Below are 25,927 nucleotides of genomic sequence, written 5' to 3' on the forward strand. Positions count from 1 at the left end.
CTTCACAGGGTTCATTGTGATCAGAGTTTTCTAGCCCATGGATGCCGAATGCTGTGATTTGTTTTAAATGTGCAGGCGAATGCGACTGGCGGTGGAGGCCACGTTCAGCTAGTGCAGCGCGCCATGAAGAACTTGACGTTCTCCTCGCTGTGCTTCCCAGAAGAAATTAAGAATCGAGGCGTGGACAGCAAAGAGGATCTGCCCTACTACTACTATCGGGATGACGGCATAAAAGTCTGGGAGGCAGTGAAGAGGTAAGCGGCCTTCAGTCCTCGTCTCTCCGTTTGGGTCTCTTCCCGTCTCTTTTAGGTTGAGTCCAGGAAAACAAAAGATTTGAAGTGCAGCAAAGAGGGGAAATCCAAACGGACCGAATCAGAGCTGACCTTGGCTCGGAGTGGCGACGTCCAGGTTTTGAATCCCACACTTTGGGTTGGGTCTGTGTTGAGTTTCCATGCTTGTTCTCTCTGCGTTTGCCCTTCTTATCTTCCCACATCCCAAGCGGTGGTGCACAGGATAGGCAAACGGCCCTCTGGGTTGTGCAGGAGTCCATCTCAAGTCGTATAGTTGGGCTTAGCTGATGAATCTGAAGTGATGGAATAATGAAAGCACTGCCATTAAAAAAACAAGAAGGAGTTAAAGCAGTAATAGTGAGGATGAGGCCCACCTTCGATTTGCAACAGCAGACAACAAAACGCGACACTCCGTCTCTCCAGGTCACCGAACCAACTCTGCAAACCCTTATCACGCTGACTTTAGTGGGAAAAAGAGAATTAGACGTTACTGGGGAGGACCTAAAGGGTTACCAGTAAGGGGCCAAAAGGCCGATTCACAAGGGTTCAGAAAGGCCCTCAGGGTCTGCGCAGGTGTGTGGGTGGGCTCAGCTGATGACTCGGGAAAAGTGCATTTGGGACTGAAGCCAGAAAGCTCTTCTTTACGCATAGAGTATCTGAAACAAACTACCACGGCATGGAGTTCAAGCAGAAACCCTGACAACCTTCCAGAAGAATCGGGAGGAGACAGTGGGGCGGCTTAGCTAAAGCAGCAAGCCCGACGGACTGAATGGCCTCCTCTCGTTTATATGAAATACTGGCCTGAGTGGGCCCTGAGGGGGACTGGCATCTGCCGCTTCCTGCCTTGCACCCCAGTGCTGCTGGGATAGCCTCCCCCATGACCCCAAACTGGTTTATGTGACCTTCTCAGTATTTCAAGGTACATGTGACCAGCAGCACAGCCACAGCAATGGCACTATAATAATAAAAGAGATAAGCAGAAGAGCATCAGTGTAACATAAAAAGCATGGAGCTTGTCGAATTCTGCACTTCACACACCCCACTTGACTGATAAAGACAGAACGAGTCCCAGACGACCCCCCATTTAATCAGAATAGAAAATAAAGCAACAGGCGCCCGATGGCACAAAAACTTAAAGAAAGTAGGCGCAGTCGCCCTCCAGTGGCCTTTAAACAAACGGTCATCAGACTTTGGAGGAGCTCAGATCTAAAATGTCATGGCAGCCAGAATGTTGTTGGGCGCGGGGGAGTTTCAGGGGCACTGTAAGGGACATAAGAGACATGACCGTGAGTGACAGTGACCCCCGTAGTTCAGGGCAGGTACTGCATACCTTGGATGAGTCTAGAGGGTGACCCTCCGGTCCGCATGCGTGACACACGTGACACACGAGTCTCCAGCCCACCGTCAAATAAATCAGGCTTGGAGAAGGGGAAGATGGGACAAACTGGCTTTCTTTTATGTAGTGCCCTTCTGTAGCGCTCTACGCACTTTCTATATTTTGAGTAACGGCTTTGCTTCACGTCTCATAGGACGTCAGTCACATCATCCAGTGGGCCGTTTGAATACCACCCAACAGTCCCGGGGCTCCCTTGCGATTTGAGTGCTCACAGCTCAAGGACTTTACTGTTGTGCAGCGCCAACTACGTTACGTGTCTGGCACACTCGGAGTCAAGACTTTAAGAACGTGGACATCAGCGCCCTCCTTTGACGGGCTCCCTCTAGCGGCTCATGGGCTCCAGCACGACGTGGCCCTGAGCCCGTCACTTCACCCGCTTGTAGACATCTGTCATTGTGCTTTGTAAGTCGCTTTGGGTTAACATATCAGCTCAGTCCATGACACTTTACATTTGTTAGCACTTTTCATTTCTGTTTCGGCGATGTAGCCGATCACAGAGAACTTCACACAGAATGCACGAGCAAGAAGAGCAAATCAAGACTCCATCCGACTCTGACAAGATAACAGTCAGAATAAAGGATATGCTAATAAAGCACACAACGGGCTCAATCCCACCGTCATAATTTCATTTATGAACACAGTAGACAGCAATTCAAGTTAACAAGCAATCTGTAATTTATAATGTGAATGTCACGGTGAGCTCGTCATAAGGCGATCAGCAGAGAACTGAAGAGGAGTGCAAAGTGACACGCGGTGGCGATTACTCCATCTTTACTTTACAGGGCGCCTTACACAATAAGCAGAATCTCAAAGCGCACTTCTGAAAACACGAGAATATAAAGCACACAAGCGGCCAACCGCTCCACACGCTTTAAAACAGCAGACGCCGCCATCGTCTGCCGAGTGCATGAAGTCTTAACGCGCGTCGGACCACCGCGCACCTCAGTACGGACAGGAGCTTTTTTTTTTTTTTTACTTTAATCTGAAATAATAAGCCGCAAAACGGAAGGCCAGATAAGAATAATACAACATGACAGATTATATATAATAAGACAATAGCTGTCAATGCTAAGAAACAGGAAATAATCACTTGGGCCGCAATATTCAGCAGAGTGCCCTGTCGGCAAATCCAGTCACAAAGGTGACACCACAGGGGACGTCATGATGACAATAATCATCTAAAGTGTGCTCACTGTTTTAATGATGATAACTCGGCCCCCAGGTTTTGTGGAGCCACAAAAAAAAGATACAAAGCAACCAAAGAAATAATCAGTAAAAATAAATGTACTTGTAGACAATTATCAGCTTTTTTTTTTTAATTTTATGTACAGCGTCTTTCACATCAACCTGTAATACGTACAAAAATAGTAAGCAAAAATAAGAAACCTGACTGTTGAGAATGATCTGTTATTGTTTATGTAGTGCATTTCATAAAAAACATACCAAGCAACCAAAGTAAAAGAAGATGATGATGATGATGAAACTGTCTACTGTTTTAATAATAATGAATCTGGACAGTAACATAATTTTACTACTTTGTTTTTCAGAAAACACGGTCACAGAAACTGATAGAAAGCAAGCAAAGCTAATAATCTACCCATTGATAATGATATGTCCTGTTTATATAGTGCCTTCAAAATAAACTTTATCACAAGGAACCAAAGGCAAAATTATAATATCAGTAATTAGATTAGGTCAACTTTATAAATCCCAGGGGGAAATTCAGTAGCATACAGCAACAGAAACATGAAAAACAAAGATACAGACTCACAGGAGAAATAATACAGCCAATCGATCAATCGATAAATACATAAAAATAAACTTAATGAGTACATCAGATGGAAGCATTGACTTGCCTGATAGCAGTGGGCAGAAAAGACCCCCAGAGGTGCTTCTTAGTACACCGTGGTGGAATGAGAGCCTGTGGCTGAAGTGCTCCAAGACAGCGCCTCCTGGTGGGGATGTTTCATGATGGCACCCAATTTTGCCACCATCCTCTTTTCCACATCAGCTTCCAGTGTGTCCAGAGCTCACCCTGTGATGACGCAGGCTCTCCTGATCAGTTTGTTCAGACATTGATGCTTCTTTTCAACTCGAGCTGCTTCCCCAGGAGACTGCAGTGTAGAACTCCACAATGGCTACTATGGACTGGTAGAACATTTCCATCAGCATCACAAGTCTCCTTAGTAAGTCCAGTCTGCTCTGGTCCCTACTTTACTATTTATATGGACCCCCAGATACGTGTAGCTCTGCACCACTTCCACGTCCTCCCCCTGGATGGTGACTGGTCTCAGAGGCTCCTTAACTTGCCAGACGTCCACCACCATCTCTCTGTCTTGCTGATGCGGAGTTGCAGGTTGTTAACCCTGCACCACAATATGAAGTCCTCCACAATATTCCTGTCCTTTGACTCGTCTCCATTATTAATTCAGCCTATGGAGGAGTCATTTGAACATTTCTGTAGATGCCAGTTGTGCTGGAAGTCTGTTGTATGGACGGTAAACAGGACAAGAGTCAGGACAGTCCCCTGAGGTGCTCCACTATTACACACCACCATTTCTGGCACCAGTCCCTCACAAACCGCTGTCTGTTGGTCAGGTAGTCCGTGATCGTGTGGGGACATCAAGATTCAAGGCCTTGAGCTTTTTCCTCAGTCAATGAGGCAGAATGGAGTTAAAAGAGCAGGGAAAGTCAAAGGACATGATCCTGACCGTGGTCCATATGGGAACAGGCTCCGTGGAGCATGGAGATCAGAGTGTGCTCCTCATCTACCTGTATAGGTGTCTGATAGGCAAACTCCAGAAGTTCTGCAAACCATCCTTAGGACCACCCTCTCAAAGTTCTTCATGATGTATCAAGTAAGAGCAAGTGGTCTGAAGTCCTGGAGATCACTGGAATGCCCTTTTTCTGGCACTGGGACCACACAGGATGTTTTCCAAGGCAGGGGAACCTTCTGCAAGTTCACTGGAGAGGGAGAACAGGTGGTGAAGGACCCCACAGAGCTGACCGGCACATGTTTTCAGCACCCTTGGGCCATGAAATCTTGTTCATGCAGAGTCTTCCCAGTTCTCTCCTCACTTGATCAGCAGAGACACACGATCTCGGGAGTGGAGGGGGGCTGGAGACCACGGATGTGATGTCATTGTAGGCCGTACAAAGTGCAGATGGCAGCTGGGATTCCAGAACCTCCTCAGGTTGTACACAGAGACTAGCAGTGTTGGAGGTTAGCAGCATCTGCCTCGAGATGATAATCAATTTGACTTCACTATTATAGCGCCTTTTCAGCAAAAATATGACATGCAACCACCAAACATCATAATAAATCTGCCAATGTGTAAAAATTTATCAATTTGAAATTCATTTTTATATAGCATCTTTCACGCTATCATGTATAAATGATACAAACAACCAAAGATAATAATCAGATAGATAGATAGACAGATAGACAGATAGATACTTTATTAATCCCAAGGGGAAATTCTCATACTCCAGCAGCAGTATACTGATAAAAAACAATATTAATTAAAGAGTGATAACAATGCAGGTATAACAGACAATAACTTTGAATAATGTTAACGTTTACTCCCCCGGGTGGAATTGAAGAGTCGCATAGTGTGGGGTCTCCTCAGTCTGTCAGTGGAGCAGGACGGTGACAGCAGTCTGTCGCTGAAGCTGCTCCTGCGTCTGGAGATGATTCTGTTTAGTGGATGCAGTGGATTCTCCATGATTGACAGGAGCCTGCTCAGCGCCCATCGCTCTGCCACGGATGTCTAACTGTCCAGCTCCGTGCCTACAATAAAGCCTGCCTTCTTCACCAGTTTGTCCAGGCATGAGGCGTCCTTCTTCTTTATGCTGCCTCCCAAGCACACCACCACATAGAAGAGGGCGCTCGCCACAACCGTCTGAAAGAACATCAGCAGCATCTTATTTCAGATGTTGAAAGACGCCAGCCTTCTAAGAAAGTATAGTCAGCTCTGACCTCTCTTGCACAGAGCATCAGTATTGGCAGTCCAGTCCAATTTGTCATCCAGCTGCACTTCCAGGTATTTAAAGGTCTGCACTCACTGCACAGTCACCTCTGATGATCACAGGGTCCATGAGGGGCCTGGGCCTCCTAAAATCCACCACCAGTTCCTTGGTTTTGCTAGTGTTCAGGTGTAAGTTGTTTGAGTCTCACCATTTAACAAAGTCCTTGATTAGCTTCCTATACTCCTCCTCTTGCCCACTCCTAATGCAGCCCATGATAGCAGTGTCGTCAGCGAACTTTTGCATGTGGCAGGACTCCGAGTTGTATTGGAAGTCTGATATATATAGGCTGAACAGGACCGGAGAAAGTACAGTCCCCTGCGGCGCTCCTTGACTACTTGAATAGATGAGTCTCTGCATGTAAAAATCCATGTCCAAGTAGTAAAAGTAGTAGAAAGTGTCCAGGGAACGAGTCCACATAAAAGAAAGTGGTAGGAGTGATCAGTGAAATAGAGAAAAAGATAGAAAGATAAAACTTGCGGCGGCGCCTGATACATTAATCAATAATGGTAAATGTACTGGTAGATAGTAATCAGTCATTCTTTTTATAGTAATCTGTAATATTTAAAAAGTAACCAATGATGGTAATGCTAATAGTTATTAATCAATCTGGCTTCCCTATTTCACAGTATTTGCATTTTTCCACAAATTCACCAAAAGAGACAAGGCCTGCAAAGATGGCGCTGATTCTTCTTGTGCCCTTCAGAATGACTGGCATCTCAAGGCACTTTACAAAGCAGGTTCAAGTCAGAGGGTCAGGCCACTAGTAACCCCCCTAACCCCCCCACTCTTCGAGCCTTTGAATTCCTCCCGTTGTATCTGTGAGGCTTCTTTGTGAAGGCGGCCTGGTGGGTCTTCATTACTCTTAGAACTCAGAAATCCATTAGAGATCTTAAAGAAGTCGTGTTGTTATTTATATGCCATACATATCTGCCCCCCACACTCTCCTAGGCCCCTTAAGCCCAGGTGGGCCCATGCACTAATCGGGCACCTGCCTCCGGGGTGTTTTCTCTTCTCTCTACATTTTGTACTCGCACTGTCTAATGGCATACTTGACAGGAAGCGTGAATTGTACAACACATATTGAGGCGTGGAGAAGAATCAGTGCCAACAGTTAGGCCACTGGCTGTGACCCACCATGCAATTCAGTCCGGCCACTGCTTAGAAAAGGAATTTGCTGAAGATTTCGTAACACCTGCTGGTTATTGTAATCGAGGATGTGTTCAGACAGGACATGAAGCAAGAAAGAAATCCTTGATACGAGGAAATGGCGAAGTCCAGTAATTCTCAAACTGTGCGCCTACAGGGGCGCCGTGAAATATTCCAATATTACACATCTTTTGCGACTGTAACAAATCCAAAATTAATTCAAAATATATAGAAATAATAATACCACCGTTGTAATAGCAACATCCAACCCTTTTTCTAAGTTAAGTGTTTCTATGATCGCTTTATTCATAATAAATGATGCGCCACTGACGAGGCCGAACAGAACCGTTTTGAGAACAGACCCGAATGAACTCATCCAGACGTCAGGCTACAAGCCCAGGTGCGTATGACTCACGTTAACATAACAGACTTGTTCCATTCGTGCTGCAAGAACTAGTCAGGGCCAAGCAATGAAGTCACATGGTTGAAGTTTGTGTTTTCTGATTGGTGTTTGTATTCGTGTATCAATCGCTGTGTCTGTGTTCTTATTCTAAAGGTTTGTGATAATTCACATTTATTGAAGGTTACCTCCTGGTGTAGATGTGATCATTTAGTAGAGTGCTTAACAAACTAAAGAAGAGTTGATGGCCCACCACCCCGCTCTTGGGTTTAAAGGTCATGGGGTCAACACTGCAACATGTACAGAGTACGTTGAAATTTGTACGTATCGCCACACTTTGTAAACGTGATCAGGGAGTATTAGAACGTTCCCTCGAAACTTGTCTTCCTTAGCTGCTTTAACAAGCATTCACTGCGGTTAGATTTTCAATCATTTTATTGTTACCGCTACATAGTCACCACTTAGGAAAGACAATCCTTGGCAGTGTTTCAAAAGGGCACATGACATGCGCCCATTTCGCATTTGCTTAAATAAACAGAACCAGGGACACGTTGGCTGTGCCATCAAAGGGGAAGCCAAACTACTGCAAACTCAAGTAACATGGCCTCCTTCTGTAAATGAAGATAAGATGGAGACTTGGTCAGCGCAGATTGTGTACAAATTTTGGAAACGTTTTCTTCAAAGACCCACAGACAGTTGGACGAAGCTACCAAGTAGTGTGGTAGACAGTTGGACCTTAGGGTCTTTCGAAACTCAACTTGATGTTATTTTACACAATTTGGGTGAACAGGATGGACGAGCTTATTTAGCTGCATGGCCAGTTCTTGTCACAACTGTCCTAATGTTCTACTGTCTCACCCCTCAACCACCTCATGCTGCATGTCAACCTGCTGGAGTGACTGATGGTGATAAAATGTGTCCAAACTGAGAGTGTTCATGACGCGTGTCTGCTCTTTCTGAAAGCTTTGTTGCAGATGTGGTAGAAATCTACTATGACAGCGACGAGACGGTGCAGACCGATGTGGAGCTTCAGGCCTTTGTGAAAGACGTCTGTGTCTTCGGACTCAAGGACAACGAACACTCAGGTGAGCGGCTCTCTGCCATTCCTCAGACTCAGCCCAGTGGGTTTGTTCTCCTTTACTCGGGTTTATTTGTACAAAACTGTAATGGCTGACGACCAATGAACAGCTGGTGGGAGGTCACGAGTGACAAGCATTTTAATGGAGGCCACCTATCCATTTACTCAACTTCAAGCTCAAAGATGAGATGAGGGTTACTGATGCCAGTCCAAAATAAATGATACAAATGATGAAATTAATACAAAGCTTTTGTGTTTATAGCCCACAGTAAAATATTAAATAGCAAATACAAAATGAAAAGTCACCTAAAAAGGCTTCAGTAACCAGCACAGCCCAACGAGCACATAGCCATGTTGGTCACTACTGGGTGCACGGGGGCTCAGTGGTTAGCCCTGCTGTCTCCATTCAAGTTCTAGCCTGGTGACTTTCCATGTTCAGCCTGCATCTTCGCCCTGGGTACTCGAGGGTCAGTGACTGCGACCAGTGATGGACTGATGGCCCACCCAGTGTTAGTCTCTACCAATACGTTCAAAAGCAGCTTCAGGAAATCGACAAATGGCTGCCTGTTACAGAGACCCATCTGCAACGATGAGCCACCTTGATGAGGATGAATGGATCAAAAGTGCGTGCCGACTTAACACAAATGTCTGTTCATTTAACTCCAACTGGTCTAAGCAGCAATGAAAGTGGATCTCTAGATGGATAGCCGGCAGGAGACCCTGAGAAAAGGGGGTCCCTCAGGGTCCTGTCTATGCACCGTTACTTTACCTGACTTCTATTAATGACATTGATTCTTCTTTAGGTGCTAAACTTGTCAAATTCATTGGTGACACTAAAATTCAGGGGGACGGCGGACATTGAGGAGGCAGCAAAAATTCAAAAAGACCTGGACAAGCTTCAGAACTGGACATACATCTGGAAAATGCAGTTTAATGTAGAAAAGTACACCACACTACACAAGGGCAAAAGGGACATCCAACCATCCATCCATTATCCAACCCGCTATATCCTAACTACAGGGTCACGGGGGTCTGCTGGAGCCAATCCCAGCCAACACAGGGCACAAGGCAGGAAACAAACCCTGGGCAGGGTGCCAGCCCACAGCAGGGAAAAAGGAACATCAATTATAAAATACAAGATGGAAGACACTGACCTACAGGGAGAGACCTCTGAAAAGGATTTAGGGGTTTATGTTGACAGAACATTTTCATTGACTAAGCAGTGTATAAAAGCAAATAAAATGTTGGGTTATATCATAAAAACTGTTGAATTTAAGTCAAGGGATGTTATGCTGTAGCTATATGATGCACTTGTGAGACCACCTCTGGTCACCACAGCAGAAGACAGACAGAGCGGCACTTGAGGCTGTGCAGAGGAGAACAACCAAGTGTGTCCCAGGCGTTGGAATGAAGAGTCTGACAAAGGAATCCGAACATCGAGATTATTCTGAATGTGTGAAGGGGGAGGAGTTACCAGGATGTGAGGGGTGGAGACTTCAGTACAAACGAGTCATTGGCTGATTCGGGGCTTGTTATGTTCTCTGTTGAGCTCAAAGTAGCTCCTTGTAAGTTGATAATAAAAAGTTACGTTTCTGGAGCATTCGAGTCTGTAAACTAGGATAAGAGAAACTCAAGAACAGGGTCTTACCCCGGAGCACAACGCTCAGGCCCTGGAGCTTCACACCGCCGGACATGCTGAAGAAGAAGCTTTCCTGTGAAGACCAGAGACAGGCAGGAGAGGTAGCACAGGACTTCAGGACATGTCGTACTGTGACAGACTCAGAGAACTAAACCCGTCCAGTCTCGAGTAGAGGAGGCCGTGAGGTGGCACCATCCAGGCCTTCTGTATTCTCCAAGGCATTGATAGAGCAGGTCCAGCAGAGCTCTTTCAAGTTTAGGGTGGATCCTGCATTTGAGGACATCAATGCAAATGAAGGGGAAGGGTGTAGTGGTCCAGTGCCACTAAGATTCACGCCGTCAAAGAGACGGTGATTTATTTTTATTTTTTAGTGGAGATTCCAGGGACACACATAGCCTTGGCCCGACCCTCGTGCGCTCACAAACAGAGACATAAAGTCACTGGAAATAAAACAGCAAATAAAGAATGTATTAACAATAATAAATGAAAACAAAAATCCCACCCAGTTCCCCTTATGGCGATTATACCTTAAATACAACAAACCACAAACAGAAACCACACACAGTGAAGTCCACGAAAAAATGGCAGCAGATGTAACCTAAAAATGAAGGTAAATAATCCAGAGATCCGCATGTTGAAGGGGAATGTAAAGATAGTCCTACCAGTAGTTCCTGAAATGGTGAAGATGGGTGGAAGGGTTCAGGAGCGCTCCTTTCTTCAAGGGATGCCCATAAATCCACATATAGTCCTCACGTAACAGGCAGACAACAGACATTCCAGACCACGACTAAAACGATCCAGGACAAAAATGAGAAAGCACCAGTATCAGGCAAGAACTTCACACACGAACCACAAATAGTTTTTTTTTTTTACTTGGTCTCACCGGCCACCTTTTAAACGCAATGCTGGTCTCCTTGAACCCAACAGTCCCTGCACCCTCAGAAGAAGACCAATCAGAGCCACTGCAAGGACTGCTGGGAGTTGCAGTTTCAAGCTCCACTAGCATCACTACAAGGGTATTTGGGACTGAAGCCAGGAAGCTCTTCTTTACACAAAGAGTTGTGTGAAACTGTAGAGGCATGGAGTTGAAGTAGAAACTCGGAGAACCTTTAAGAAGAATCTGGAGGAGACATTGGGACACCTTAGCAATGAAGGACTGAATGGTTTTCACTCACTTGTCAGATTTCTTATGTTTTATTTGAAATGCTATCTTAATAAATCTGTAAGAGCTGCAGAAGATATTATGAACAATGAAGCATAATTAGAGTAGGATTGAGCCCCCTGCTGACTCCCTGTGAGACCCTCGGTGGGACACTTCATCCACCAGGCCCTACTTTCCAGAAATATGGCAAACCTTGTAACACACTTCATCTTAGTAGGGCTTCAGTTTAACCTTGAGAAGCTTCAAGAAGACTCTGGATGAGCTCTTGGGCCAGCTTAGCTATTAGTGAAACAGACGAGCCTGGTGGACTCAGTGGTCTCCTCTCGGCTGTCAGATTTCTTAGGCGCTTCTCTTATCTTTTAATCGAGGCTTTCCAAGATAAGTCCATCAACTCTAATAATATTTCTGCAATTCCCCTCCTTTTCTTCTAGGCTTTCCAAAGACGATCAGCACCATAGACCAGCTAAACGAGTACCTGACTGTGGTGGTCTTCACTGCGTCGGCACAGCATGCAGCTGTCAATTTCGGACAGGTAGGACATTCGCTTCTCAGGTTTTACAGAGTGGACCCTTCAGCTCATATTTTGATTTTAGCTGACAATGTTGATCCAACACCAAATATAATTCTACTGTCATGCCAGCAGGACCACTCGAGACCACGTGTCGAAATTGCACACCAGGTACAGATTCCGATTATTTTTGGGTACCCCCTCGTATATTTATCTTCTTATATAATACGCTACAGTGGTTGTCCGTTTGTCTGTCCAGGATTTTAAATCACCGGTAGCTCACAAACCGTTTGATCTATTGACCTGAAATTTGGTACTCATATACTACGTGATGTCTACTATCCACTTTTGGGGTGATGATTGACCTCCAAGGTTATTCCTCTTTTTATTTTTATTTTATTTTATTGTAGAATCAATTCTAAGCGATGGCCAGCAGGGCGGCCGTGTGGTACATGCGTACAGGCGCCGTTCTCAACCCTACCACCTTCGCCATCACTTCCCCTACCTCTTCATATCTTAAATCATTCTTGAGGCAGATTGAAGACTTACAGTAAGTGCCAGCTTAAGTGAAAAATTAAGAAAAACTTACTAAGTAATTGCAACACAAACACTGACTTAATCAGTTTTAACGTAAAATGATGCCAACAAAAGAAGAGAAGAAGCGGGCCGCTAGGGTGGAAAAAAAGAAGAGCTGCTCAGGAGTCAGCAAGCAAATCAACCTCTGAGCAAACGAACGATAAACGTACAGAGAAAGAGGAGGAAAACTAGGAATGTTCAAGTCGAGTGTATTCACTGCACGTTATCGTGCAGTGTGCCGTTACTGGTACAGTACACATTTACTGTTCATCATATTTATATAAAGTAATCCATGTAACGACTTTGCTCTGTAGGTTGTACCCTCTGGTGGACCTCAGTCATTCAGACCAATACTCTCAAAACTGAACTCCTAGCCCCACTTCCTCATGCTAAACAAACATTAATTTCCCAATCAGAGGAGCAGGATTCACAGACGTTCGCAGTTATTTTGTATTGGTGGTGATGTGCTTGCTTGAAATGGACCAACCAGTACTGGGTGAGGTGTTGTAGGAGTGGTCTATAATGTGCCTGTGCAATCTGGCAACCTTCCCTTAATGACTGCTATCTTTGTTAACAGTGTATTATAAAATCATCATAAAGGCCCCGTTATCTAAAAAGTCTGAATTATATAAACTTGGGAGTTTTTATCATAACCAGGTTTATAATTAGTAAGTAAAACACCAAAAGACGACCGGCTCGGATTCTGTATAAAGACTGACTTGGGATATCACTTTTCAGTGGGAGTTCTCCTACCCTCCTCTAATATTTGGCTCCTTTGACCCTCTGCTTTTCACCACCTCCTGCACATTCACTTCGCTTTTGGCCAAACTCCTGTAATGCAAACTCTCTTTGGCCTTCCAATGGACTTGAGTGGCCTGATAATTTGCTGTTTGTGATGATTCCAGCCTCAGTGCTCATTCCCAAATGCTCCACTAATTTGAATATTTCAGGGGCTCTTTTGATGCTGCCGACTTTTGCCTTTCTGTGCTCTGTTACCCTCTGTCTGGGTTCTCCTGCGTCTCCATGTCACCTTGTTTGCATTTATTGATTTATCGTTGCTTACCTCTGTTGTGCTCCATGATTGTCAGGGGTCAATGGCTGGGTGGCACACTCGTCATAAAACTGTCCAGATGACCCCCTAGTAGTTCGTAACCAAGATGGGCACAGCAGTGAGTGAGAGAAAGCAACCAGGTTCAGAGAAGTGCATAGTGCGTGTTTATTAAAACCAAAAGTAAAATAATAAAGTGCAGTGCAGGAAGTGAATACAACATTAAATACTCCATAAAGATAACGCTCTTCCATTTGTGAAGGTTAAAAACAATATAATTTAATATCCCTTTTGGAATGCGCCAAGGCATCTGGTTAGTCTCCTCTCCGTCTCTGTCATTCTAGCTCACCCCGCTGGGTCCGTTCAACTGGAGGCCATCCCAACTGCTCGTCCCACCAGCCCTCTTTGGCCGAGACATACCTCACCGGCACTCCGTCATCTCGTATGCCATCGACTCCATGTCCACTCAAGTCCCGGCTTGGCGGGGACAACCCTTGGTGTTCTATTGCCTTCACTTCCTCACAGGGGCAAGACCACCCTGTCCCCTCTCCCATGCTTGCTTGCACCACCAAACTTGCCTTGAAGCCCACTCTCTCCTTATCCTTCAACCTCTCCTCCTCCCTTATTGCTCAGCTGCCGGTTTTAAGTATTGGTGGGCACCGGTGCTTAATTAAGTGACGCGGAGTGCCAATGAGGTCTGAACGTGAATGTGTGATCTGCTGAGCACCTCAGTAACACCCTGCAGCTGATCCTCCACCCTTTAAGGCAGACGGAGGGTTTTTAAGTAATCGACAGAAGTTGGGACACCTGAGCAAATTGTTTGCTTCAACTTGCAAGGCTTCATTTACTTGAATTGCTGCAGAACATCTGTAGGTTGTAACCCGTTAGTTGTTCCCTGAAGAAGGACCATTCGTAATATTTTGAAATATACACTTGTTCAGTTTTTGACCGGTGGGTGGTGTATGTGTGTGTATTTGTATGACGTATTCCAAGTAGTTTGTAAAGATGGCCAAAACAAATGGTATTCTCATGTTTTCAAGCAGAACTAAGATGACAAAATATCAAATAGAATACAAACAATATGTAAAAACAAACATTCACGAAAAAATCTTGCGTTACCTGTGTCACCAAATCCACGTCCTGTCGTGTGCTCACAACGTCCCAAAGACATGTCAACCACAGCGGCCTGCAAGGTTTTCAGCCCAATGCCAGAAGTCAACAATGAAAGCTGCAAATAAATTAAAAAGTGAAAGATAGCAGAGTCGTGTGTAAAACGAAATACCAACAGTGGCATTTTAAGTGGCACGGCCATTGGCACCTCCCAGTGCCACAGCTTTTGGTTTAAACTTCAGCTCTGGAGTGGTCATCGTCACCACAGCCTAACGATGGGCAGCTCAGTGGACGATTTCAGAATACATGCGATCTTAAAAATGCCAAAGGAAAAAGAGAAAGAACATCTGCTAGCAAAGCATGCCCACCACATTGCTGCATGGGGCATCCCATAATGCCATTTAATAAACCCGACGAGTGGCACAAATTTTGAAATACGGCTGTGCTGTTTTAAGGCTAAAAGCACAATAAAGTTCTCCACTCTTGATGGCACACTGTGCCGCCTGTCATCTTGTGTGGTGCCATAGTGGTAGCCCACAATTCATGTGTTCTCATGCTGCACGGCTCAGAGTCACACCCAGTTTTCATGTTTAAAATGGTTTTATCATCGATAACTTAACAAACAACGCACAGCCCAGTAGAGCTCTTTGATAAACAGAACACAATGACAGTCTGATGGAGACCCCCAGCTGCAATGCTCAAGTGGAGTGGCGAGCAGATTGACCAGCGTGAAGCCTTTTAAATCAGGCAGCAGCATCAGAAACAAGCAATAAACATTGTGTGCTTCATACTTCGAGAACTTCAATCAGTCTGAGTTATCGATGAAATGCTGTAGAAGTGACGAAAACCAGAAAGGGGAGCCGTGGTGACTGCGAAATGTTCATACTCAGTGATCTAAAGCAGCTGAAAGAAAAACACAAAAAAGGAGTTCATACTTAGAAAATGACAACCAGCGACGGCAAAACTGCAAGAGTGGAGAGTCTCTTTCTGCTTCTGTTTGAGTTTCAGAATTTATTTTACTTGTCTTGATTAATCGTAGAATATGACGTGACCTGCCTTATCACTGAAAATACAGCAAAGAAATGAGGAAAATGGACTTCACTTTCTGAAATGGCTCACAAAGTACTACCTGTTATATAGTGCCTTATCTATTTATTATATACTGCCTTATATATTATAGTGCCTTATATATTATATAGTGCCTTATCTATTACATAGTGCCTTTCACTTCTAGCTATCTGTTATATACTGCCTTTTATATTATACTGCCTTATATATTATAGTACCTTATCTATTCTATAGTGCCTTTCACATCTAGCTATCTATTATATAGTGAGTTATCTATCTATCTATCTATCTATTCTATAGTGCCTTTTCAATCGGACTGTATTGCTGTATTTAAAAACATAAATCAGAACAAGATACAAAACAAGCATCAAGCCCAACTTGAACCCGATGCCACTGACTGTTCCTTAACTGCTAAGATTTTTCTTGTCAGTCATTCTGCGTGTCAATGAGGGTCTTGTAGCCTTAGATATAAAAATGTACAATATATAAAGACTTTATACTTACATAAATAAAGATGGAGTTATTTGGTCATTTTTTTAGACTTTTATTTTGTGCTCCTTTGCCTCCATTCTAAAAAGGCAGTAGATATTTTCAGATTTATGTGAAATGCTTAACTTTTGAACACCGTTTTGCATGGCAGTTGCACACATTGCATGTTTGTGAAGAAACACCTCAACTTAAAAAATACCAAACTGATCCTTTAAACCAGTTGTCACTAATGGCTCATTCTGATATTCTCAAGGACCATACAAGTGAGAGGCTGATTTAATTGTGAATACATTGTACAGAATCGCGCTGATTTTCCTGTTTCATAATTAGAGGGGGGTCTCAGTGCCAGGGGCTGCAGATTGGCGCAGATGGCAGCGGTCTGACCACAAGTCAGTGGTGTTGTGGTTTGAGTTCCGCTTATATCTTTTTTTTTTTTTATCTTACTAATATCTCATATACAAAAATATTTCCGGAGGACTAATAATCAACACAATAACAACTTTATCCTGCAGTAAGAATAGCGTCTTCCACCATTCAGTTTTTATTCCTCTGCTGTGTTTGTATCACTGAGGATGTGCGTTTATTGTACGTTTGAATGCCACGGCCTACTAGAGTCTTGTTAGTGACGACGTGCGTCCCCTCATGGCCACAGCCTTCTAATGGCTACTTCCAGCATGAGGACGTGCCACGTCACAAGGCTGCTGGTTTCATGACCATGACGTGGAGTTCAGTGTTCTTCGGTGGCCTTCCAAGTCATGGGATCGGTGGAAGTTGGAGATTCGCAGCATGAATGTGCAGCTGACAGATCTGCAGTCACGTCAACATGGACCAGAATCTCAAAGGAATGTTTCCAACATCTTGTGGAATCCGTGCCATGGAGAACTGGGCCTGTTTTGAGCGTAACAGGGGGTCCTACTCAGATTTAGTTTGGTGGTCCTAAGAATTTGCACAGCGTGTCGATATTCTGCAGTTTAAACAGATTTCTTTTCCAAGTCCCTCAAGGTCGCTCCAGCGTTGTCCTTTATTGTTAATTCACACGTCTGTTCTGCTCCTGCACAGTTATGGCCGCCGCAGTCCTCGATACGTCACTAGTATTCCCTCCATTGCTCTGCTCCGTCATGGAGGGTCCTGATGAAGGTGTCATCCTCAGCCATTGCACTAGAGGTGTGTGTGGTTTACACCCACAGATGACCCTCTGAACTCCAAGTCCTATCACAGCAGGTGTCATGTGACATCATCATCGCATGCACTCGGGGGTTGTTTGGCCTCTAGGGGGCGCACATTCACAACAAGATCCAGCGCGGCTCCTGCACCCTTAATGAAGTTTGACCCTCGGGGTCAAGCAGGCCACCCCCCCCCCATTCACAAGAAGCACCCTTGAAGGTGTTGAATGTGCTCATCCTGAGGGTTGTCCGCTTGCACGTCGTGTGTGTCAGGTGTCCTCTGGGGGCTCCGGTCAAGGAGGTCCGCTTGTGTTTGTTTGTGGTGAACTCCAATGTCACTGCCCAGATAAAGTGGGACTGTCCCCATGGTTCAGATCTGAGTGTCACACAGGGAGGCAGTGGTGTGGCTTGAACTTGAGCAGGGGAAAGGCGCTATATAAAGAACGTGTCGTTATTATCGAACTGGCGTCACCTTGGCCACTAGTTGCACTTCCTTCACTATCCTTATCCCACCTGCTGTTCTTCTCGGGGTCTCCAGGGCTCATCTGACTGTATGGTAGTTTTGTCCCCCTCATTGCGGAGCATTGACTGCTGCCTGATGGGGTCTCTACAGCCACCTGGAGGTGAGAGGTGCCCCTTACCAGGTGTTGATGCCCGTCACTAACAGGTCAGCCTGCCACTGGACTGCTCACTAAGAAGCACAGCATTAGAGCAGGTCTGCCCCCCAGGAGCACTAAGGGGGTCAGGCCTGACCCAGCAGATCTGTCATTCAGTGCACAAAGCCTTCTTGGGATGGGGGGGCTTGGCGGAAGCAGCGCCGGAAGGAACAACTCCTTTTTTTGAACTTCCTTCTGCTTCTGCCAGCCATGTAGACTTCTGTGGTCAACCTAAAAATAAGATGTGGGGAGGAGAAAATCCAGACCACGGCAGAAGCACTCGGGTCACACGGCAGAGCAGACATGTTCCTTTTTATTTTAGCATAAAAGTTGCTGCTTTAAGCTCCGGTGCCCACACTTCCCAGATTCAGCACTTCAGAATCACCCCATCCAACCCTGGCATGAAAGTCGGCTCTCTGTATGAATTGTGCCGCTGCCAAGGACCGACTTCTCCTTTGCCAGGCAGTTCACCGCAGGGTCCGGATTTTCTTTGTAAGTCATCTCAATAACATTAAACGTGGATGGCATGAGTGCCACTCAGCTCCACTGGCACACAGCTTCCAGATGCCCACATGTCCTGCACATTCTCCCTGTGTCAATGGCACGGCATTTCCAAGACATGTTGGTTAACTGAAGACCCCAAACTGGTTGTGTGTATGAGTGTGCCCCCCAGTGCTGCGGAGGATCTTGAGACCCTGAAGTGGGTTATGGATGACTGCATGGAAATGTTTGTGACTCCAAATTTACATCAAGGGTACAAAGTTTACCCAAAGTGACTTACAAATTCCAAATGCTGAGTGGAATTGCCGTCATATCTGTGCCATCTGCAATGGAGGCGAAACTCAACATCTTTCAGCTCTGCTGTCCCATCTCAGCCACTAGGGGGCCACACTGCCTGAAAACAGAGAAGTAAGAGGGGCAAACCTGGGGGCACCTGGGGGTAAACCTCAGATTGAGACACTGGCTGGCGTGAAAGTCGACATTCAGTGATGCCCTGTGACTTGAGATATAAAGAGACACACAAAGCGGACCTCCAAGGCACCTTGTTATAAAAGCAGCACTAGGGGTGGCACACTTGGCACGTGTTCCTTCATGGAGCCGTGTGACGTGTTCATGATGTTAAGTCTTTACTGTTGTGCCACCTTCTCTCTTTACCAGCGTCTATGATGTCCTTCCACAAGCCTCTGAAACGCAACAGCAGAGCACAGCATCAATCAAAGTGGCCTCAATCCCGAGGAGAGTGAAAAGGAAGCAATTAGTTTCTTTATAGCGCCTTTCCATGATGAACACACTGCCGATTCCTGGTGTCGGTGGCAAGACTCTGGGCCTGAGGCCCTGCCATCGGAGTGGCAGGAAGAGCGAGACAGCCGGCAGCACCCTAAGTGCAGTGGCAGCAACTGTAGTGGGGTATGTGAGAAGGCAGATCGGGTGCCAACCGGGCAAAACCGTTTTAATTGAACGAAAATGAGAAAAAGACGGCACTGCAGGAAACAATCGGCCAAAATCCTCTTATTGCCCTCTAGTGGCGTTCCTGGGTAGGGCTGCTCAGGAGTCGTCCCAATGAGACACCACCTTCTGGGGGGCCGGACTAGAAGGGGTGGGGCTTTAAGGGGAAAAAAGAGATGGTTGGTGACCACGCCTCCTCTCGTGCCAGGGTGGGGTGCTACAACATACCTTAGGTGGGCCTGGAAGGCCACCCTCTGCACGTGTGTGTGTGTGTGTGTGTGTGTGACACAACTTGCTAATGTGATCAATCAGTTGGCACCATCACAAGGCACCCTGCAGTATCAAATATGAACTGAACAACAAACAGGAAAGCAATACACCAAAACCCCTCAATGGTGGGCACCAGCAATGGCTACTGGCCAACAGACCAGCCTCATAGACCCCCGACTGCTCCACATTCACATTTACTTTGTGCTTTTAATGATGAAAGTCGCTATACAGTATAACATAAAGCGACTCCAGATGACTTGGCGATTTCTACTTTTTGGTGTGAGGCTGCTGAATCCCCAACTCCGTCACCATCCACAGTTGTTGCAGGGCAGTACTGTGGTGCAGACATTAGTGCCCCCCCCCGCCTCACTGACCCCCAGTCCTGCGTTCAAAGTTGTCGTCTCTCTGGTTTTTCTTCCCCACCCCCAAGATAATGGGTGACTCTGAAGTGGGTCCTGTGACAGACTGGCACCCCATCCAGGGTTTCTTCCTGCCAGGCCAGGCTGCCCCACCGAATTGGGACTGTGAGGTGCCCCTCTCGATGGCCTGACCCCAAATGTGTTCTTTTTGCTCCTTACACAGTACGACTGGTGTTCATGGATTCCCAACTCTCCTCCGACGATGCGGCGCCCACCACCTGAAGAAAAGGGCATGGTGACCATCGAGTACATCATCGAGAGCCTCCCTGACCGGGGCCGTTCCTGCTGGCACCTTGGCGCAGTGTGGGCTCTGAGCCAGTTCCAGGAGAACGAGGTGAGTCCTGGTGAGCCGGTGGGCCGCCTTTAAACCCTTTGGTATTGTAGGGGATCTGCTGTCTAGGGATGGTGGAGGTGGTGGTGGTGCTGCACCCTTGGGTTCATGGAGCTCTCATGTGAGTCGGGCTTGTCATTGACCCCCCACTGAGTCTGAGATGCCAAAGTGTTTGGGCATATGAGGCACTGTGAGATCAGCCCACCCCAGCAGCAGGCCCAGTGCCATCCAGTAGGTGCTAGCACCAGCCCATCCCTCCTGAAGGTGTGTGCACGCCACTTAGACTGGCACCGACTGCGTATTCTGGCAGGGGTCCAGTGCCCAGATCTTACCAGCTGCCTTCTCTCCACAGCTTTTCCTCGGCATGTACACAGACGAGCACTTCACCGAGAAGCAAGTGAAACAGGCGACGGTCAACTTCAGGAAGAAACTGGACGAGATCACGAGCCTCATAAAGGAGAGGAACAAAAACAAAAAGCTTCCCTACTACTACCTGTCGCCGGACAGAATTCCCAACAGTGTTGCCGTGTGAAGTCCAAGGGCTTCTCCTGCCGAGTGGGCCCCGACCAGACTATGCCTTTGCCACCTGTTATTTGACAAGCCATCTTTTCACGCCATGTCACACACATTGTAAGTTACTGGGTGCCACTCCCTTACTGTTAGCCACCCTTAGGCTCCTGCAGTTCAGCGAGCTTCCATTGGGGGGCACTGTGACTAGATGTCCAACTCTCAGTACCGTCTAAGCCAGTATGTCGCCTTTCCCTGGACTTGCATGCTGGCTTACTTTTCCTTTAGAAGTTCCTCAAGGTCCTCAAGTTCAGCCCTGGGGTACCACCGTGGCTACAGGCTTTCATTCTAAGCAGTTTCACAACCAGTGTGGTTGGCTCTTCTTCTTTTCTTATTCAGCACTCAGAAAAAGCGCTAACCAAAATGCTCACTAGAGGGGGAAACCCCATCAAAAACCCTGGCTAGATACAAAAAGAGCTAAACAGAATCTTCATAAAGTAAAAAGGTTTATTTCCACATCCTGCCAGAAAGCTCCATGGAGCACAAAGACATTCCAACAGCAGGGTCACAACACACGGACTCACCATAAAGCAATAGGAACTGCGGGAGACCCTCCAGATTTATGGAGCAGCTCCTGGCGGTGACTGGCAGGTGGTCCCACCTCTTGGGAGACCACATGGAACAGAAAATACAGCAGATAATTAGCAACAGTAACATTAACATAAATAAATAAAGAACAAGGCCGTCAAACAAGACTTCGAGCCCCCACCCGGATAGGACCCCCGTTTGAGATAAAACACTCCGCACTCCCCTCAACATGGCGCTGTTTGTGTAATTTGGATGTGGCAAACACAAATTGATCTGTTAGGACATTGACCAGAACTCCAGCTCTCTGTGCCATCTAAGCCAGCAGGCAGCATTGCCCAGAACCTGCCAGGTGGGTTACTGGCCAGAAATGGCGTCGTTTTAAGAATTTTTAACATTCTTTTACTATTCTTTATTTCAATTCATCTCATTTTTCTGGAGTTTGCTCCTTAAATTGTACCCACATACTCACAATCAGTGCAGACACGGGTGCAAATGGCACTGAATGTTACACTTCAATGTGCGCTAATTAGTCATAAAAGGCCGAACTGAGTGGTCCTCAAGTGGAGTCCTGCGGACCACCTTAACTGCCCTCTGCTCATCACTGGGCTCCTTCCTTAGTTAAACTAGCGGTTACTTCCCAGTTTTGGACTTTTTTACGTCAATCCTGAAATTTCAAAACAGGTTTACTAAATTTTTAGGGGAATGTAGCGAGCACTTTGTGTGTGTGTGTGTGTGTTTGAGAGAGACTTTCATTATTGTTCTTTTTCTTTGATATCAAGATTTTGCTCTTCACATTCAGTAAGCTTTTCTTATTAACTAGTTGTGCTACCCATCGAAGACGAATTTACATCTAAATCAATGTTAACGTTTGCATCGCACCATCTGTTGGAATGTATTTTGGCAATGCATGTGGTAATAAAATGTATCGCATTTGTTGGAGTGACAAATTCAATGCATGTATCTCAGTTATATGCTATGTGGTATTGGACTCTTAAAAGCAGCGTTAATATTAGTGATGCGCCATCTGTTGGAATGATAAACGCAATGTATAGGTCTCTGTTATATTCGGTATGGGACTCTTACATGGAGTGTTAACATTAGTGATGCACCACCTGTTGGAATAACAAATGCAGCACATATGTCTCATATGCCATTTGGTATGGGATTTGTTATCACAGTTTAAATGTTTGTGATGCACCATCTGTTGGAATGATACATTCAATGCATAGGTCTCTGTTATACGCCATTTGGTATTGGACTCTTAAATGTAGTGTTAACGTTAGTTATGCGCCATCTGTTGGAATGATAAACGCAGCATATATGTCTCATATGCCATTTGGCATGGGATTCGTTAATGCAGTGTACATGTTTGTGATGCACCATCTGTTGGAAAGACGGAGACAAAGCAAACCGGATGGACACGCAGACAGACACACGCATCTCCTTTTTTTAAGGGGCATTAACTCACAAGTGAATGTTCTACAGACATGGCTGCCCACCTTTAGTATTCAGTGCCACTTGCCCAGGGGCCTGTACTGATCATCACTAATCCTCAAACTCCGCACAAAAAACATGACCCAAAAAGAATATGGGAAATGAAAGTTAACATTTAAAGATATGGCCAAAAATACAAATGTTTGCATTTTGTTCACATATAAATATATTAATACTGATTTCTGAATGCAAAATAAGAATAGAAAATGTCTAATTAAACGGTCAGATCATTTAGAAGGAAGACCAAACCATTTATTTGTGAAACTGCTTGGACTGAACCTGGGGACCCCCGATTTAGGGAATGCAGTCATGTGTCCTTAGCCTGAAGCACCCAGTCTGGTACTTGTGGGTTTGGGGGGTCAAAGCCTGTCTTGGCAGCGATGGGTGAAGGGTGGCAGTCACCATGGGCACCGCTGCATCACACACTGCAGGATGGGGGGCGGTGGTGTAGCGGTAGGCAGTGCAGGGTGGGCGTCTGTGCCAGGGCCCATGAGGCTGGGGTGCGTTTTCTAAAGCTTTATTATTAACTTGCTTGCCTAGTTGATGCTGGAATGAACACAACTCCATAAAGCTGGATTTCTGACTATTAATCTTTCTTGTAGCTGATATGTTTGACATTTCTTGTTGACGGTGGTCATTTCATAATTGAGGGGCCTAATTTATTTATTTATTTTTCGCTTTGGGGTTCGTCTTCTTCTAGTTATGCCACTGCTCTGAGCCTAAGGTGTGTGGAGCTGTAAGGACCACCATGCTGCCTTCCTCTCATTTCACGCCCTTCAAATTTCCAGTTAAACGTCTTGTTAGCAAAAAAAAAAATAAAATAAATAAAAGGACTTGCATGTCTGTAGCTTGGAGGTCCGGGGAGCAGCCACCCAGCACCAGGAGTTGAGAAGGGGATCAGCATGGCAGCCATTTACGATTGCTTGCGAGCCCCCCGTTTCCTCAGCTTCCATCTTTTGTAAACTCCCTGCCCTCCAAGCCCCCGATTTGTTTTAAGCAGCTTTCAGAATATTTTGCTCATATTGTTACATCAGGAGGTCAAAGGCCAGCGGCTCCAGTCGTCACGTGGCGGTCCCGAGATGGTGGAGGCCTGTCTCGTATCAGTCATGTGACAACGTCCCAGCATTCCAGAGTCTGATGATAGACACTCGGGGGCGACCAACAGGGACGGGTCACCTCAATGTGACAGGAAGTTGGAGACCACTGGCCAAAAAGACCCCCGTTACCGTTACAGAATTGGAGGGGGAGTCTCGCTAAAGTTAGAAAATGAACCGAACCTGATCATGCCACTTCTCAACGGAGTCTCCACTCTTCTCAATGCACGTGTGCCACCCGCCTGGCAGTGCCAGCAGAATAAAAGGTTTTGTCTCGTCCTCTCTGCCACTCGTGCACCACTTTATTGACCACCCTAATAGGTGGAAATCACAGGGTGCCAAATCTGGCCCTGGTGTTCTTAGCAGTGTGTGTGTCATTGTCACACAGCAAAAGGACCCCTCGAGACCGCAGTCCCCGCCGTTTGGATCGAAGGGCAGGCTTCACTTTGGCCTCCAGCAAGTCACAGAATCTCGCACTAGTGACTGTAGTGCCCCTCGGCATGGAGTGTTGGACAATAAGTCGGGCGCACGAGTCGCTGAGAGGACGAGACAAAACCTGCTGGCACTGCCAGGCGGGTGGCACAAGTGCGCTGAGAAGAGTGGAGACTCCATTGAGAAGTGGCATGATCAGTTTTGTGAAGGTTCGGTTCACTGTCTAACTTTAGTGCGACTCCCCCTCCATTATAAAAGTGCAAACGACGATTTGTGTCTCACCTTCACACGTGAACTTCATGAACGCCATCTGTGGGCGAAGTGAACGCGGCGTCTCTGTGACCAAAATCCAGTCAATAAAAGCTGAAGCAGAAAGAATTCGGTGTGACGACTCTTTTGGCAGTCAGTTGTTGTGCTTTGTTTCCTTTTTGGTTTGTTTTTTTAAATCATTTTATTGTTATGGCGGTGACATCACATTGGCACCATCGCTGATGTTGTGTGCCCAGACTGCCAGTCACATGACCAGGAAACCCTTTACCCAGTGGCATGTCGTGATACGGTGGTGCAGCACTCAGTACCCCCGTGTTGGGCGAGTTCAGCACAAAACTAACAAATAACTCAGGGGGGTCGTGCTGCTTAAGGACGGCGGCGTCACTAGCGGGTGACAAACGGGCACTCCTCTGGATTTGGATACTTGCTCTGCTGTTAACCCTTTGAGGGCTGACATTTTGCTCCAAACAACTCAAGTTTTCTGAAAAGCCGCACAAAGCAATCGCGCCTCACGTAAATCAACAGAAAATGTGCGTTGCTGTGCACAGAGCGATGTTGGCACACTTCACCTGGCAGAGGACGTCCATAGGAGAGGTTAGGAGCACAAACTGGCACGGCGCATTGCTGCACCCACGACAAACCAACTCAGGACCCAGTTTAGGACCCGAGTGCAGCCATGCAACGGGCGACACCTCAGCACCACACCAGTTCAGGTGGAATGGAACCAGTGGGAGGTTTATTATGGAGGCTGGAGTGCCAATTCTGCCACCAACCCCCAAGTGTTTCCCTGCAGGTTGGAGGGCCTACAGGCAGGGATGGATGAAGATTAGCGTCATACCCAGGACGGAGCAATTGCAGGTTAAGGGCCTGGCTCAGGGGGCCCAACGGAGCAGAGACCCTTTTGGCATTTTACGGGATTCAAACTGGCAACCTTCCGATTACCAGTGCAGATCCCCCACTCCGCCACGTCCACGTCCACGTGAAGCCGTCATTAAGTTCCAGAAGTCTGACAGGGTCAAGCTGGCCGCCAGTCTACTGACGAGTCTATAAAGTGGACATGCCAAGCAGTGCCACAGACGAGTGAGCAGATTCTCGGGCACATGGCACAGACCGCTGGTCATGTGATGCTGCAGCTTCAGGGGGGCAGCACAGGCGTGTTTCTGAGTAAAGGCGTGGAGTGGCACATACCAGAATGGTGGCCAGTCAGTCACATCGGTCACCCCTTGAGCTTCTCCTGCCAAGGTGCCGTTTCCACCAATTAATCCAATGCCCACTGCACTTCAGCAGCCCCGTCTCATACGTTACGCAAGTTCTTCGG

At 46.4% G+C, this 25,927-nt stretch overlaps 1 protein-coding gene across 1 annotated transcript in view; it reads left to right on the forward strand.

Annotated features, from left to right (window-relative positions):
* alox5a (arachidonate 5-lipoxygenase a) overlaps positions 1 to 24,717 on the forward strand; it is a 78,724-nt gene extending 54,007 nt beyond the window's left edge. The window contains exons 10-14 of the mRNA XM_039737896.1: positions 76 to 254; positions 8,225 to 8,346; positions 11,572 to 11,672; positions 20,057 to 20,227; positions 20,577 to 24,717. Of these exons, the coding sequence (XP_039593830.1) occupies positions 76 to 254; positions 8,225 to 8,346; positions 11,572 to 11,672; positions 20,057 to 20,227; positions 20,577 to 20,756 (753 nt within the window). The 3' untranslated portion in view covers positions 20,757 to 24,717. The remainder of the gene's footprint in view (positions 1 to 75; positions 255 to 8,224; positions 8,347 to 11,571; positions 11,673 to 20,056; positions 20,228 to 20,576) is intronic.
* Positions 24,718 to 25,927: the final 1,210 nt, after the last annotated feature.

This window comes from Polypterus senegalus, chromosome 1, assembly GCF_016835505.1.
Source record: "Polypterus senegalus isolate Bchr_013 chromosome 1, ASM1683550v1, whole genome shotgun sequence".
NCBI lineage: Eukaryota > Metazoa > Chordata > Cladistia > Polypteriformes > Polypteridae > Polypterus > Polypterus senegalus.